General features: G+C 43.2%; 1 protein-coding gene across 11 annotated transcripts in view; it reads right to left on the bottom strand.

Moving 5' to 3' along the window:
- SSBP2 (single stranded DNA binding protein 2) overlaps positions 1-14,764 on the bottom strand; it is a 182,143-nt gene extending 167,379 nt beyond the window's left edge. For 2 of the 11 annotated variants that reach the window (XM_061478738.1, XM_061478735.1), the window contains exon 1: positions 14,581-14,764. In XM_061478738.1, coding sequence (XP_061334722.1) covers positions 14,581-14,639 — 59 coding nt within the window. In that variant the 5' untranslated portion in view covers positions 14,640-14,764. The remainder of the gene's footprint in view (positions 1-14,580) is intronic. The other 9 variants (XM_061478737.1, XM_061478739.1, XM_061478731.1 and 6 more) reach the window with 6 other exon arrangements.
- Between the last annotated feature and the right edge of the window lie 1,365 nt (positions 14,765-16,129).

The raw sequence follows: 16,129 nt of genomic DNA, 5'->3' as shown, positions 1-16,129 counted from the left end.
CACTTGGAGTATTGTGTGCAGTTCTGGTGTCCTCAACATAAAAAGGACATGGAACTGTTGGAACAAGTCCAGAGGAGGGCCACAAGGATGATCAGGGGACTGGAGCACCTCCCATATGAAGACAGGCTGAGGAAGTTGGAGCTGTTCAGCCTGGAGAAGAGAAGGCTGCGTGGAGACCTCATAGCAGCCTTCCAGTATCTGAAGGGGGGCTATAGGGATGCTGGGGAGTGACTCTTCATTAAGGACTGTAGTGACAGGACAAGGGGTAACGGATTAAAACTTAAACAGGAGAAGTTTAGACTGGATATAAGGAGAATTTCTTTCCTGTTGTTTCAAAAAGTGGAACATCTGGAGCATCTGGTCTGCCCTCTTCAAATGTTTACATTTAGCTACAATATCTGCTGCTATCTTAAGAGCTCAGGTGCCACCCCTTGCACATTACCTGGTGCCCTGCATTCACTGCATTAACCTTGTCTTTCCCAAAGCACAAGATTCTCTACCCATCTGATTTACTCGACATCATAACACATTCTTCACAAAAAAAAACCAAAACAAAACAAAAAACACCTTTGGGGCACAAAAGTTTTAGGTTGCTTTGGCTGCCAAATAGGAAGAAAAAAATCTTTTATTTTTTTTTCTATAAGCCTGTGTCATTTGCCAGGGGACTACCCAAGGAGACACACTGATAGAAGCTTTTTTGGAGGAATGAGAAGTTTGTTTTATCAGAGAAGCATTAGGGCGGTTGTAAATTCCTAGGCAGGGAAAAAATACTGCATCTATAGTCAGCTTTTGCTGTTTTCAGATGCTTTCACTCACACTACTCTAAACAAACACTTTAAGAAGTTTGGTTGTTGGGTACTCCTGTCATTGCTTCCAACAAGAAGCAAATGACAGATGGCTGAATATAAAGTCAGCCTTGGTCAGGTAACTGCAGTTATTACACAATAGACCATAGGCAGGCCATAGGTAGGACACAGTAAATGTCACGGTTCCATACCAAGAGACATGACAAGAGTGTAATGGTGACACTGAATAAGCTTGGAAGTGAATCAAAAGTGAAGTTATTCTATTAGTAACTTCATTAGTAACTTCATTACTCTATTAGTAACTTATTAGAACTGAAAGTGCCTCCTCTAATTTGAGTCTGTAATTGAATCAAAATGGTTTGTTCTTTGGTTTTTCATTTGTTTGGGTTTTTTTAAATCAACCTACTTTCATGATTCAATACACGCAAGTATTGCCCAGTTGCCTGTTCTAAGGGCAAAGATAATAACCCTGCCATCGAAGCTTAAATACATACATAGACTTACGCATACATACAGACACAAACCACATGCAAAGCAATACAGAAAATTCGTAATTTGGAAGAATGCAATGGTCACCTTTCTTGAGTTACATTAATTCTTTAAATATGCTATTGAACTGGAAAAGCAGAAATTCAAAGGAAGTTGTGGGCATGCTAAAAAGTAACTGTCAGAAAACTGGCTTTAAGGTCAGCTGAAATTGTAACTGAATGACAAAAGGTGAAAAGAACAAAAAAAAACATTTCCACTTTGATGCTGTAGAGTACACAGCAACTACTTTACTAAATTGCACCATTGGTCTCTTTAATCTAGTTTCTTGTTTCCCCTTACAGCCCCACTGGAGTGCTTCAAAACAAGCTGTTAGAAAGCCTGAGGCATATATGACACCAGCAACTTTACTCTTTTAGTTTTCCATTTGTATCCAGAATTAGTGGGAATTCGCAGTGTTTGTGCTGAACAGAAGAGCATGCTCACTTAAGTACACAACTCTTTATGGAGGCAAATCTCTTCCCTCTATAATACACTTTTCCAGGGAGCCCCTCTAATTATGTTTTAACCATTGAATGTATACACTGCAAAGTTAAACAGAAAATAACACCAAAACACTTTCATAAGTTTTACTTGTGAAAAGTTTTCCTTTTGGCTGCACTTCTATCACCCATAGTCTTGCTTTAGCAGGAAGCCCCTTTTCACTACCTTCTCTTTGGCTTAATCCAGTTGCATTGTTCTACAGGAAAAATAGTTACGGTTTTATGACAAGAAAACCTTTTACTGTCTATTATGCTTTTCTTTCCTTCAGATGTATAAACCTACATGGAATTGTAGACTGACACCAGGCAAATACCAAATTTTTTTCTCCAATTGTGAATAATTAACTACAGTCTTAAAGGGCTGTTTTGGGAATATTGGGAAAGAATTCTAAGGAACTTCTTCAATTACTAGAATTAATACAAATACACCTGCATAAAGTATTCCAGACTGATTCTGGTTTTAATCATACATGTAATATGTTCTGCAAAATCATTCAAAATAATTTATAGGCCCCCCAACTACAGCTAGACAAGTTAGTTAAGTCTTCCATCTTCAAAGCATAAGATACACCTCTTTGTGTTTTGTTGTATTACAGTCTCTCATTTTATTTCTAAAAGATTTTAAAATATGTATAACAAGGTTTGCAGTTACAGATGTCTACAGATACTAGTCTCATAAGAGTAAACATTTGTCTTTTATAAAGAATTAGATGTACAGATAGTAAAATTAGAAGTAGCACTGGATTTGATAAACTGCAGAAGTCAGAAACACCAATGCGTTGTAACTTTTTGCTTCTCAAGCATATTCGTGTTAATAGAGGCATATTTATGTATTTCTCACACTGGTCTTCATCTTCTGATCAGAAGCTCTCCTTTTTTATAGCTCTATATTTTTTCAATGTACTGTCCTTTGTGTAAGGTCTAGGTGTCTATTTGTTGATCATGTACTTTTCTTGTTCCAATGTAGAATAATCAACTTCCATTTATACTGCTTTATAACATGCACGTAAATACAAAGGAAAACCAAACTTATTTCCTCAGGCCAGGATACATGTCTTTAAGTTTTTAAAACATCCTCTCCATGTGTAATACTCTATAAATATTTTATTAATGCTGGCATCATCACAGAAGTCTTTTTGACTCAATTCAAAGGCTGACCTCAAGGAGTAACCAGAACTTTAAGACTGGTCCCCATTCTTTGAGGGTTAGTTGGATAGGGAAGAAAGTAAATAAAACATTTAGCATGGAGAAAGCAAAGGGGATTTGGTTTATCAAATCTTCTTGTTACAATTACAAGTATTTGATAAAGCAGCACTTCCACAGTAGGAGCATCAGGTGGAATCCTTACTTCCATCCTCATAAATCATGTAATATTTATAACACACAAATACAGCCTGTCAGCCACATGATCCATTTTGTCCTGAGACTGTCAAGAACAACATATTTATTAAGGACTTGTACTTCCATTTCCATTAATTATTTTCTTCAGAAGGCACAGCCCTTCCCAGGGAAAGGCCAACATGGTAACACAGGCAACCTCAGGTTGCCACTGATGTTGCCGTCACATTTTTTTTTAGTTATAAAAGTTTCCAAAACTAACACTGCCACTATTCTATAAGCATTAAGTTGATTATCACTGGAATCTACATATACTGATAAATTATTACTACTGACAATTTATTGCTTCTGTGTTTTGAATACTGGCTGGTTTCTAGGAAAATTACAGGAGTTTGGTTTTGTTTTAAGGTGAAATCTCCCCCAAAAGCCAGAGCCATTATAAACAAAATGGAAGTTAATATAAAACACAGGACACTGTTTAATCAGTACCTTTGTACATTAATTTCTTCTTCATGACTGAGTCTTTTATTTAGGGATTGGAGACAGGAAACAAACAAAACAGCCAAGCCTAAGTAGCAAACCAGCACTTTCACAGGCAATTTAGGTGTGATCAATCCCCACCACAAGTTTGGGGGTAAATTCAAGGGGTTTACTTCAACTTTACCCACACACGCTTAGCAAAAACTATTGGTTAGATCACATTCAGCTCCTAGTTAAACACTTCTACATCGACAACTGACCTTCATACTGAAACACAAGCCCAAAGGCAGCCTGTAAAGCCTAATAAGGATGGGATCAATCAGGCTATGAATTCAATGCCAAGAGCCACTGAGGACCTTGACAACCCACACCACCCACAAACACAGCTGACAAACTGTACCCAACATGAGAAGTATTATTTCTTTCATTCCAGATTTTTACAAAATCCGTAATTTCCCAATTGATACTTGCACAGGAAACAAGGTGGGGAAAAAGCCTGCTTCCAATACACTTAGAAGAAGGAAATCCAGCCAGTCACTCTTCTTTCATGGTTGGGTCTGGCTTAAAACTAAAACTTTAAGACACACATAAACTTGCCCAAAGAAGGACTGCAACCATTTTGAAAGCCTAGAGAAAAAAATTGGTTAACATAAATTACATTAATTTACATTTTGGCTCTTTTATGACAAATCACCCTCGTTAAAAAAAAAAAATAAATAAAAACCCAAAACCCAAACAAGATGTAGATGTCAAAACTTCATTGAAGCTGGGTTCTAGAGGAGCTAAAAAGGTTTGTACACAAGAGGTTCCAGTCACTCTGGGCACAGGGAATGAAGGTGCAGAGGGAAAAGGAAGAGCAAGGCCTTGAGGTAGCCCAACCTAAGGAGGCACTTCAGAGACTACGCAGTGAAAAGTCTGTCAAGTTGGCATACTAGATGTTCGACTACTTTCTGAGGAAAGTAAAAAGAAGGAGCTGAAATTACTTCAGGTAAAACCCTCATTCACACCACACTGTAAGGTGAAGCTCTCCTGCTGCACAGAAAAGCAAACAGGATACAGACAAGCAGAAATGAGCTGTCCAACTTCTCTGTCTGACTCCTCAAGCACTCACATGATAAGCAGGAGTCAACAGTTAGTCCTGGGTTCAGCTGTAGCACTTATTTTGCTCTTTGTTAGTAGCTGGTGCACTGCTTTCAACTTTAATCTGAGAACAATGATGACAACACACCAGTGTTTCAGTTGTTGTTGCTAAGTAATGCCTACCCCGATGATCAAGGAGTTTTTCGGTCTCATGCTCTGCCAGTGAGGAGGGGCACGGGAAGCTGGGAGGAAGCAGAGAGGACACCTGACCCATACTAACCAAAGAGGTATTCCATACCACAGCACATCATGCCCAGTATATAAACGGGGAGGAGTTGCCCGTAAGGCCCAGGTTTCAGTTTCATATATTCTCTTCCCTTGTTATTTCCCTTATCATTATTATTATCGGTGGTAGCAGCAGAGCTTTGTGTTATACCTTAGTTACTGGACTGCTCTTATCTCAACCTGTGGGAGTTACATTCTTTCCATTCTCCTCCCCATCCCTACCAGAGCCGGGGAAGAAAGAATGGGTGGGAGAGAGCAAGCAGTTGCATGGGCTGGGCTTAAACCACAACACCTGCTTACACAGATTACATTAGTCTGGTATTGGAGCAAACCAAACCAAAACTAGAAGAAACAAAACAAAAAGAAACCCAAAAATCTTAGCATGCCATAATAAATACACACTAGAAAATAAAAATAAAAAGGGGATTTAATCCAGACATCAGCTTGACTATCACAAAATACACAGAAAATGATTCAAAAACCAATTATAAACACCTCCATAATACAAAGAGAAAAAAGAGCCAACATTATCTGTCAAGAAAAAGAATGTTTCAGCTCAGTTTGGTTTACTTGAAAGAGAGACTGCACAGTGGGTAAGGAAGAACTTACTCCTTAACCACTTACTAAATTTAAGATGTAAGAGTTTTTATTCCTAGCCTATTACCTGACACCTATGTATGCACACAGTCTTCATGAAATGAAAAAATGGTGTTATCACAAGAAAAAAAATAATGGAAGTGTCTTGATCAGTATGTTTCTACAAGTGACAGAATGTTTCAAGAAAACTCTTGCTATCCTAAGCCAATTCCATTAAAGACCTGCATTAATAAGTTGTATGTAGAAACACAAAAGTGTACAAAGTAAGTTGGGAAAGATTATACGCCCTTTTGGGGACATGAACAGAATAAAGAAAGTTAATAAGAGAAAATTAAATACAGACAAATGTAGAGTACTACGCTCAGGAGTAAGAAATCAAATACACAAATACGAAATGGGGAATAATTGGCTAGGCAGAAGTATTGTAAAGAGAACCTGGAGGGCATGTGCACTGCAAAATGGATTATTTAAAAAACATTTAAAAGGAAAAAAAAAGGAGAAAACCAAACACCAACAGCAACAAAAAACAGGCAAGTGTTCCAGGGTGCATCAGCAGCAATGTTTCATATAAAAATCCCAAGTAGGATACCTTATCTCAAAACAGGTAATTATTTTGCTTCTCCATGTTGAACAAGCCCAACTCTCTCAGCCTGTTTCTGTAAAAGCAAATAGCTGAAGCAACCTTTAGAAATGCAGCTTTTTTGAGACTGCTGTCTCTTTTTTTTTTCCCCATATACTTGACATTGTAAAACGAGCTCAAAAGCTATCCAGGGTAGTTGGCTGCACACTTACACACAGCACAACATTGAAAGCCTGCTTCCCTTAGGGAAAGAGACTACAAATACACAATTGTATGATTCAGGGTGGTGTAACTGGGTAGAGCCACTTCATAATGACCTCTCCATGAACCCTCAGCGCAGAAGATGGCACAGCCCACTGTGGTACTCTGCCAGCACAACTGCTCAAACAGTTGCTTTTCAGACTTTTCTGCAAAAGCTTCTTTGGACACCAGCAAGAACACCAGTTAGATGATGGGTTTTCTCCATGAATATGCAGAAGCCACGCCTCAAGGCTTCCCAGCAATGTTGGCTGGAATTGGGGCCACATTTGGTTTCTGTGTTGCTAAACAGGACACAGAGGAGTGCTGATCCAGGTTGAATCAAAGCTTAAGTTTCTTTTCTGGTGTCTGCTCAACTGAGTCACAGACCCCACAGTCCACATGGTTTAGGTAGCTGTCAAGTAATACACAGCTGTTGTATCATCTACTAATAGAACATATTACTCAGATAGCAAAAGGGTTGATCTTGTAACAGTCTTTCAGTACCTCAAGAGGGCTGACAGGAAAGCTGGAGATGGGCTTTGGACAAGGGCCTGTAAGGACAGGACAAGGGGGAATGGCTTTAACCTGACAGAGTGGAGATTGAGATGAGCTCTTAGGCAGAAGTTCTTCCCTGTGAGGGTGGTGAGGCCCTGGCACAGGTTGCCCAGAGAAGCTGTGGCTGCCCCATTCCTGGCAGTGCTCAAGGCCAGGCTGGCCAGGGCTTGGAGCAACCTGGTCTAGTGGAAGGTGTCTGTGGCCATGGCAGGGGGTGGAACAGGGTGTGGATGGGCTTTACATTCCTTTCTAACCCAAACCAGTCTGTGATTCTATGAAACACCAAAACATGACCTCAAGAAGACAGATGTCACAGACTCTATGCAGGGGATGAATCATTTTCCGCTCCTCGTTTTCCAGATGCCTGATGTGATAAAATGGCATCTCAGCCTTAGAATCAGTGGTAAAAGAGACAGTGGAAGTTGTATGGACACACCAGTGGTTTATGCAGTGCTAAAAAAAAAAAAAAAAAAAAAAAAAAAAAAAAATCAGGGCTACACACCTCAAATTAGGCACTCAACAATAAGCAAATATTTTTGCCTTTCACCTCTCTGGCACCTTACTGCCATTTCCAGAACTGGCAGGCAGGCAGGAGTGGCTGATACATATTTTTAAAGGTTTGTGAAACCAAACAACATGTTCTTCCTCCAGGAACAGCTGTATTATGAAACAGAGAGTCAGCCATGAGGCACATATCACATGACAGCAAAATAGTGAATTATCAAATAGCTGCTCATTGTGAAAACAATGCTCTATTCTGCACAATAAAAAAAACCCAAGTTTTTCCAGAGGGAAAGAAATAAATAAATCAGTGAACACGCAGTGAATGAGGACAAAGTAAGAACGACACTTAGTATACATCCACATTTTCCAAGAGCACATTATTGAGAATTCAAGAACAGCACCCAGACACTGCACTCAGACACACACCAACACACAATTCCAAATGCTTTTGAATGGCAAATCCTACCCTTCCCTCCCAAAGCTCTGACATCTGAGTTACAGTTTTTAGGACTACCATATACCTCTCTGCCATTTCAGCCAAGTCAGCATTTCATATGTGTTTGTAGGCTTTCTCTTGAAGACAGATATTTTGCCTCCTGGTCTCACAGGTACTTGCTGGCACCCAAGGAACGGTCATCTTCTAGTACCTGGAGGGACAGTATGTTCCTCATAAAAAAAAACCCTCCCACTTACTGACCTGTTCCCTTGAAGACGTCTCTGTCTTGGCTCTGCTCTCTGCTTTGCACCAGGTCTATTTTCCTTGTCAAGATGCACCAGCTCCCACCCAGACCTCTGATCACAATGCCAATTGCCTTAGGGTGTGATTCTTTGTCTCCTCTCACCAGACCAGCCACTTCAACCTTTCTTCCCCAGTCCTACTTCAAGAGCCAACTCCAGTTATCTCTAACCCTGGCATCTCAAGGCTGCAGGCTCCAACTCCTCAAATTCACACATTCCTTCCCATCACCGCCCAGTCCCACTTTCCTTCCCCAAGCCACCCTCTGACCCTGATGTCTGGTGAGTTCCCAGCGTATGTGAAATATTTAACAATTACAGTTAGTTAGCCGTAAGCATTTGCAAACTGATCTTTTTGAAAAGGCTTATATCCTGGCTAAATTCAGATGCTTTGTCATGTAAATGAAAAAAGACACATCCCTGGAATAAAATCCCTCATCCTTTTCAACCAGATTCCAAGTGGTTTAAAAGGGAAGGGCACTACTGGTCTTCCACAGTAGAAGTTGTGAGAACTTTTAAAACATTGGAAAACACACTTTTTTCTTTGCCCAATTCGCAAGTTGATTCAAAACATTTCAAATGAAATTTTACACACAAAGAAATTAAATAAACCATCACAAGGCTTACATATGCCATTATAAATTTTCCACTTAAGTTTGGCAAAGTTATGAAAATCTTGTTTGGCTACTTTACACTTGTGACATTATCATATGCCTATAATTTAAGCAAAATGAATTATTAATGTATACTGGTTTCTATCAACTATTCTCTCCTCCAGCAAGATTTAATTATCTCTTGGCCAAGCCTGAATCATGCTCACTGTAGTCAAGAGTGCATCTTCTGTACCCACTGGGCCTGAGCAGGCTCTAGGAGTTCTTACTCTTTAGCACCAGAAATGTGCTCGGCACTACAGAGCCAACAAAGGCTGCATAGAGGTAACAATGCAGAAACTGATCATCTTTTTTTTCCCTACGTTCTGTCAGTTCAATGAATTACCTGGATGTGCTTAACTGTATGGAAACACCAGTTCTGTATGATGGCACCCTCAGCAAGCTTGCTGACAAGACCATGCTGTGTGGTGCAGTCAACACACTGTAGGGAAGGGTTGGGATCCAGGGGGACCTGGACAGGCTGGGAGACACTGGGACCATGTGAACTTCAAGGAGTTTAACAAGGCCAAGTGCAAGGTCCTGCCCCTGGGTCAGTGCAATCGCCAGCACAAAGACAGGCTGGGGCAGACTGGATGCAACAGCCCTGAGGAGAAGGACTTGGGGGTGTTTGTTGACAAGAAGCTCCCCATGACCCGGCTTCAGAGTGTGCTTGAGCCCAGAACTACCCCTTGTGTGCTGGGCTGCATCCCCAGAGCATGAGGGGATTCTCCCCCTCTGCTGCGCTCTGGGGAAACCCCCCCTGCAGCCCTGATCTATCTCTGGGGCAACAACACAAGAGGGACCTGGAGCTGTTGGAGCAAGTCCAGATGCCATGGAGATGCTGTGAGGTCTGGAGCAGCTCTGCTCTGGAGACAGGCTGAGAGCTGGGCTTTATATTCTTTATATTTTTCTAAAACGAAAAAGATGTCATGTTCACACTCACAGAGCAGTTCACCCGCAACTTTTATACGTTTCACCTGATGGGTGAAATCCATGGACAAATGTCACACCTAAATTTTCTAAAACAAGCCAGATTAAGCCCCCAGTTTTGTTTTCAAAGGGGAGAGGGAGAGAGAGATCAATATATCCTTCACTACGTGAAATCTGAAAAACCAGCCCACCATTTCCCAGGGACGAGGAGTGAATTTATCATTGAAAGCAACTAATTCTAATCTGTGTCTTATTTTTATGAAGCTTAGAAGCACTACAGCAGAAATAGGTAGCCTAATTCATATGATGCCATCTTTCCAAATCTGAAGGGAAAAAAAAACCCAAGCAACTGAAAAAAAAAAAACCGTTATCACATACAAAACCACTAAAAAAAAAAAAAAAAAGGAAGAAAAAAAAGGAAAAAAATACTATCTCTAGAAATCCACAAATCCTCAAAAGCCCTCGGAAATCTCAGTTTTCCTATACAGCAGTAGAATCAAATGAGGAAAGCATTAGTGATTCTTTCTATTACAGAGAAGTATACTGGCATCAACAAGAAAATGGCAAAAGTTTTGTCAATTAACTTTGTTTTCCTGCTTGGGAAGAGTAGTTGATGAAGGCAGGTACTCAGGGCACTTGTATAAAGGAGCCCTGCATCTGAACAGCCAATCACCCAAACCAGACTTGAGAAGAAACAACAAAGGAGACATCTTTCTTCTTCAAAGCAGCAACAAAGTGCAGAAGAAAAATGCCCAACCAACTGGCAAACATCAAACTTCAGGAGACATTTACAACCACAGCCACGCAAAAAAATGGAGCAAGAATAACACAACAGCAGCTACCAAGTGTTACTTTCTCCACATCCACTCCCACACCGACCTGAAAACCAATCAATAACCAACTCTAATTCTTGCTTTTACATTGTTTTGCATCCTCTTATACCAAAGTAAAAATGCAGATTCTAGTCACTCAGTTTTTGACCAAAACCCACATGGCTGGGTCTGAGCCCCAACAAGGTAAGTGCATCTTGGAAAAAAGACTACTTTAGAAGACTACTGAAAAATCAAGACAACTGAACACAAAACATATCATCCCTTCAGTATTTAGTTTACCTTATGTTCTTTTTAACTGTTTTTATACACATCCTTTCTAACCTAAAACATTATTTATATTTCTAGATAGAGTTCTGTTTGCAAATAGAATCAGAACTGTTCAGGTTGGAAAAGACTTTTTAAGATCAAGTCCAACCATTAACCTACCCTAACTGACGCCTATGGAAATCCTCTTTGAAAAACTACATAAAATTTGTACAGTGTGACTTCACTTCTCCCAGATTAAAAGTTTAGTTTCACCATTCAATGAAATGTCAAAAGGCCTAAACTCCTAGTCTGACTTAATCCAATTTTAAGGAGTAAGGAAAAAATAAAAACACACACATATTTGCTGTGAAGAGATTAAAAAGAGGATGCTTAGAAAAATTTTAGTCTTTTTCCTTCTACAATGTAGATGAGCCTTATTTGAACCTGGCACAGCACAAGCTGCTGCTTAATACAACTTTCCTTTCCCTATCCTTTATGCGACAGGGATAGCATGAACCCAAAATTAAGCCTCCAGAACAGGAGGAAGGGGCACAACGACACGAGAGACTTTTCTCTCTTAATCTTCTTCAGAGCTCACAGGTACTGTGTGCCTTCATTTTTAGCATTTTACTTACCTGTGCTGTACTGTACTTCTCTGGCATAAAATCAGGTATTGTTTTTTTTCCCTGAATTCATCTATCTACACTTCACATGAGTTGTTAAACTACATAATATAGATAATTTACCCCAAAGGTCAGGCAGGCAGGACAAAGAAAGACCGTAAAATGAACGCCATCCTTGGAACTGAAAATTTGCCAAGGGATGCTGTAAATGACTGGCAAAACTTTTTAATTTTAATAGAAATTACATAACCTCAAAGGACATACATATTAAAGGCAGCATACAGCAAGATACCACACTGCAAACGTATCTGGCACAGGATCAGTCTGTAAAATATATCACATCCTTGATTACAAACAACATCTGAACAACACACATCTTTTCCACACTTGATAAACACCCTTTTCACACCCTAGTCTTGTCACTGGCACACATCCCCATGGGAAAGAAAAATGTTCCATGTAATTAGGCTGTCCAAACCCGCAGCAGTCGATTTTTATTTTATTTCATTAATTATTAGGTAGGGGGGTGTTATTTTATTTCCTTAATTATTACAAATGTATCTCAGATATCAGTTGCTGGTGACAGATTTTAGATATTTAAAACCATGAGTCACGATGGAGTTAAGTTACATCTTCTGCTTTAAAATTTCCAAATTAAGTATAATTATAACTCCACTCTCCTTCATTAAGTACTTAATGTATCAATCAAACATATATATTTTCCCCCCAGTTTTCAATTTAATACCACCTCACGCAGAAGTTAGAGCTGTGTTTCTCTGAACATATTTAATTCAATGTCAACTTTTCTCAGCAGAACAAGAACTTGTGCATCACCTTGGGAGAAGCATTGCAGAGTTGTAAAACAATGTCATAGGAAAGAGAAAGGAAAATGTAATCACAGCTTTTTGGATGTCAGAAGGAAAGCGTAGGAAAATGGCAATGATGTGATCCCATTTACAACGAAACTTTAAAAGATGGAATAAAAAAAAAGAATCTGGAATGTAGTTTATAATGGCATTTCACAACATAAACCAAGTCTTTAGGCTTTTCTATTTTTCATTAAGGGAAAGGATGGCTGGGGAGGGGGGAGATGAGAGAGGAAGAGGGTGTTTCTAAATTCCTGGTTATGTTTATCCATCAGTAGATGCTACAAGATGTGCCAAGTCCGTGATTTAAGAACAAACCAGTGTTTTGCATAGAATAACCTATACTCGAGGAATTCACATTTCCAGCTGTTAGTTGTAAGGAGTGGGAGACAAAGTGTATTTAAATCGAACAGCACCATCTAGCTGGCCCCCGTAACTTTAATCAGGAGGGCAGCTGCTGCTTGGCAGTATGTCAGTTTGGCAGGCTTGCCTTGAAAATCATTAAGCATTTTCATTCCACATGAAGTACGACGTGCCTTATGGCACCAAGGACCCAAAAGAAAAACCAGCTACAACGAAGTAAGACTAAAGCCAGTTTAAAGTTTCAGCTCTAGGACCACAGCACAGTGTGTGTGGCCCGCGCTGGGAAGTTTCTGCCAAGCAAAATCAAAATAACGTGGTCTTCACCTGATCCAACACACAGCAGCCTTATGGATTCCTTTCATCTAGTCCCACAGTGCGATCCCATTCTGCCCTTCAGGATCTTATCAAGTGTACTGACAAACACATGCAACTATGCAGCAAATATGCAGCACAAGAAAATGGCTTCAATCCGTAATTTCGCCAAACCAAATAAACAATGCTCCCACTAGCCACTTCAGCAATGATTTCTAGAATTATTCGCCCACAGGGAGTAATAAGTGCCACTAGTTGATTACGTTTCAGTGCCCAAGTTGTGTCTCCCACTCCACCCTAGCCATTAACACTGCATGTCGGCACTGCCTGATTTCCTCCACCTTTCCGTGGCAAAGTTAGGCGTGGAATTCCCTAACGTAACATCACTTTAAAATCTCCTCCAGCATTCCCCTCTCCTGTAGCAACAGAGATGCCTAGCCTGCTCCTGTTCCAGGAAGCATGCATGCCAGTCTCTAGAATTAAGAAGTGTCTAAAATACTGCAGGGGAAAATAAATAAATAAATTAATTAATTAATTAATACATAAATAGGACAGAAAAAAAGGAAAAACAAACAAACAAAACCTTCTCTTCTAGGTGAAGGTTCAAGACAAACTGCCGATGGGGGAACTCCTCCGGAGCACAGCGCCCGGAGGTTACAGCCGCTCCGGAGCGATGCGGTGGGCGCCCCGGCAAGCGCATGTGGCCGGCGCCCTCCAGCTCCGGACCCTCCGCAGCCTCACTCCGACCTTCCCTCGGCTGAACCCCGCTCGGTACACGTCCTCCCCTCCTCCCCGGCTGCAGCAACGCCGAGAAGCCGCCGCTACAGCACAACTTGACGAGACCTCCGTCCGCTCCTAAAAAACTCGCTTTCCTGCCCAATTATTTCACGCCCCCCTCATACACAGGGCACCCCCGGCACCCCGTGGGGCAGTTCCCACGGAGGAGAAATCCGACGGAGCCCTCGCGCTACTCGCACGGGGGATTTTATCCACCGAGAATGCATTACAACATTAAATAAAATAATAAAGTACTTTCGCGGCTGCTACGGTATCAGCCGGGGTCAGGAGGGGTTGAGAGGGCTGTGAGTGTAGCCCCGCCGCCCACCGGCACTTCAAAACCCGACCCCAGCACCACACCGGGGGATGCCCAGCACCTTTGTTCGGCGGGGCGGGCTCCGGAGCGCGGCGTGTCCCCGTGTCTGTGTGTGCCCCGCTGCTGCCGTGCCCCCGCAGAACAATGCGCCGCGGGGCTGCGCGGAAAAGTTGCGGGGCGGCGGAGTTGGTAAGCTGCGGAACGACATCCCCGTCCCTCACCACTCCCCGTACCCCCGTCCCCGGCTCTTTGTCACATACGTTGCGCCGGGGAGGGGACCGTGCGGAGCAGGGACACGGGGGGACCAGCGGCGGAAGGACGGGGGGGGGGGGGGTGGGGGGGTGGGGGGGGAGGGGGTCCGCCCGCTGCGTCCTCCCGCTCCGCACGGACCGGCGGCGGGAAAGTTATTCGCTGCGTCCCTTGGGGCGGTACTCACTTCTCCCGGGCCTGGCTGTCGGACGGGACGCTGCTGTTGCTCTTGCCTTTGCCGTACATGCCTGCGGAGAGCTCCGACTGTCACGCACCTGTCAACCCATCACAGCCTCCCGGGACCAGCCCCGTCACTATGGAGACGCCGCCACACACACACCCCATTGGCCAGCCGGTCGGCCGGGCACGCCCCCCTCGCGGTGATTGACAGTCGGGACCCGGACGGGCGGCTCGCTCCTTACCACCCCCATCCCCCCCCACACTCGGCTCCTCCTCTCTCCCCCCCCCAAGCGCTCTCCCTTCCCCGCGCAAGGGGGAATTAGAAACGGTTCTAGAAGGGTTTTAAACAACCGGCTGTTCCCGGCAAGCGGCACCCCGCCCGCCGCCGCTGCCGGCTGAGGGAGAGCGCGTCGGTGAGCGCGAAACTGCGGACCGGATTCCAGCGGCACCCGCGGCCCGCTCTCACCTTCTCGCAGCGCGCGCAACGCCAGCCCCGCAGCCCCCTCAGCGCCAGTAACTCCCCCGCTCCTGCGGACCCCTCCTCAGCTGCTGGCGCCCGTCGGCCGCTCAGCGGGGACCCGGCGCCCCCCTTTCCCTCAGAGCCCGGGATCAAGCCCTTCCCGGTGGGGCAGGGGAAGGCCAGGGCCGGTAGAGCTCCCCCCGGGGCCAGAGGGCTGCTCCCCGCCGGAATGTGTACCACGGGCTGGCTGAGCCTAGGCCTCCTGTGGCCTGCGGCCCTGAGAGGCTGGGGGAAACGTTTCCTCAGCCGAAACTGCGGGTTTTAGACACGGTTAAAAGAGAAAAGAATTTCTCTAAAAAAAATTCAAGGAAATGCTTTAATTTTTATTATTATTGTTGTTTTAAGGGTACATTGCGAATAATCCTGTGTTCCAGAGGGATGATGGGAAGAGAGCAGCACAGGGACCATGCATAGCCATCGTTTTTATTAGAGGTGCCTTGTCCCTGCGTTTGACTTCCCGAAGTATGATCCCAAATTCTGCAGATGTTGATACCTGCCTCTCTTTACAAACCCATGACTTAATCTTGTAAACCTACTCACGTGTGTAACCCGAGGGCGCTTTGAGTGTTTAATGGCAAGATCTCTGAGCACTTCTTTAGGTCAAGCCAGGTTGTAAATACACCCCATCTCCCCACTGTGCTGCCAGGAAAAGGTCACGCACAATTCTAAGGAGGGAAGCTGTACAATGCATAGACCACCAGCATCTGTTTATCATTGTTGGAGCTGCAGGGGCGGGGGGGGGGGGGAACCCATATATTCTCTGGATTTTGAGCTGCTAGAGCGAAGGGAATGGTTGGTGAGGTGGAATTGTTGTGGGAGGATTAAAAGGGTATTAAATGAGCAACTGAGACAAATTAGGGATGGAGCAGCAGAGACAACAGGAAGGAGTGAGCGGCTGAAGGGTCTGAGGTGCTTGTAGCTGGTTGTTCGGGATGTGTGCAGAAGTAAACCACATGAAAGCATATCACAACAAAAGCCATTTTGTGCCAAAGTTGGTTGTTTGTCCTAGGCTTTTGCCCCACTGTATTTTTATTGT

Source organism: Pezoporus flaviventris, unplaced genomic scaffold (assembly GCF_033815535.1).
Source record: "Pezoporus flaviventris isolate CSIRO_AGI_PZ_B2104156 unplaced genomic scaffold, CSIRO_AGI_Pfla_v1 ptg000131l, whole genome shotgun sequence".
In the NCBI taxonomy this organism is placed as follows: domain Eukaryota; kingdom Metazoa; phylum Chordata; class Aves; order Psittaciformes; family Psittacidae; genus Pezoporus; species Pezoporus flaviventris.
The sequence above is the reverse complement of the archived record's forward strand: the minus strand, read 5'-3'. Positions and strand labels throughout refer to the sequence as shown.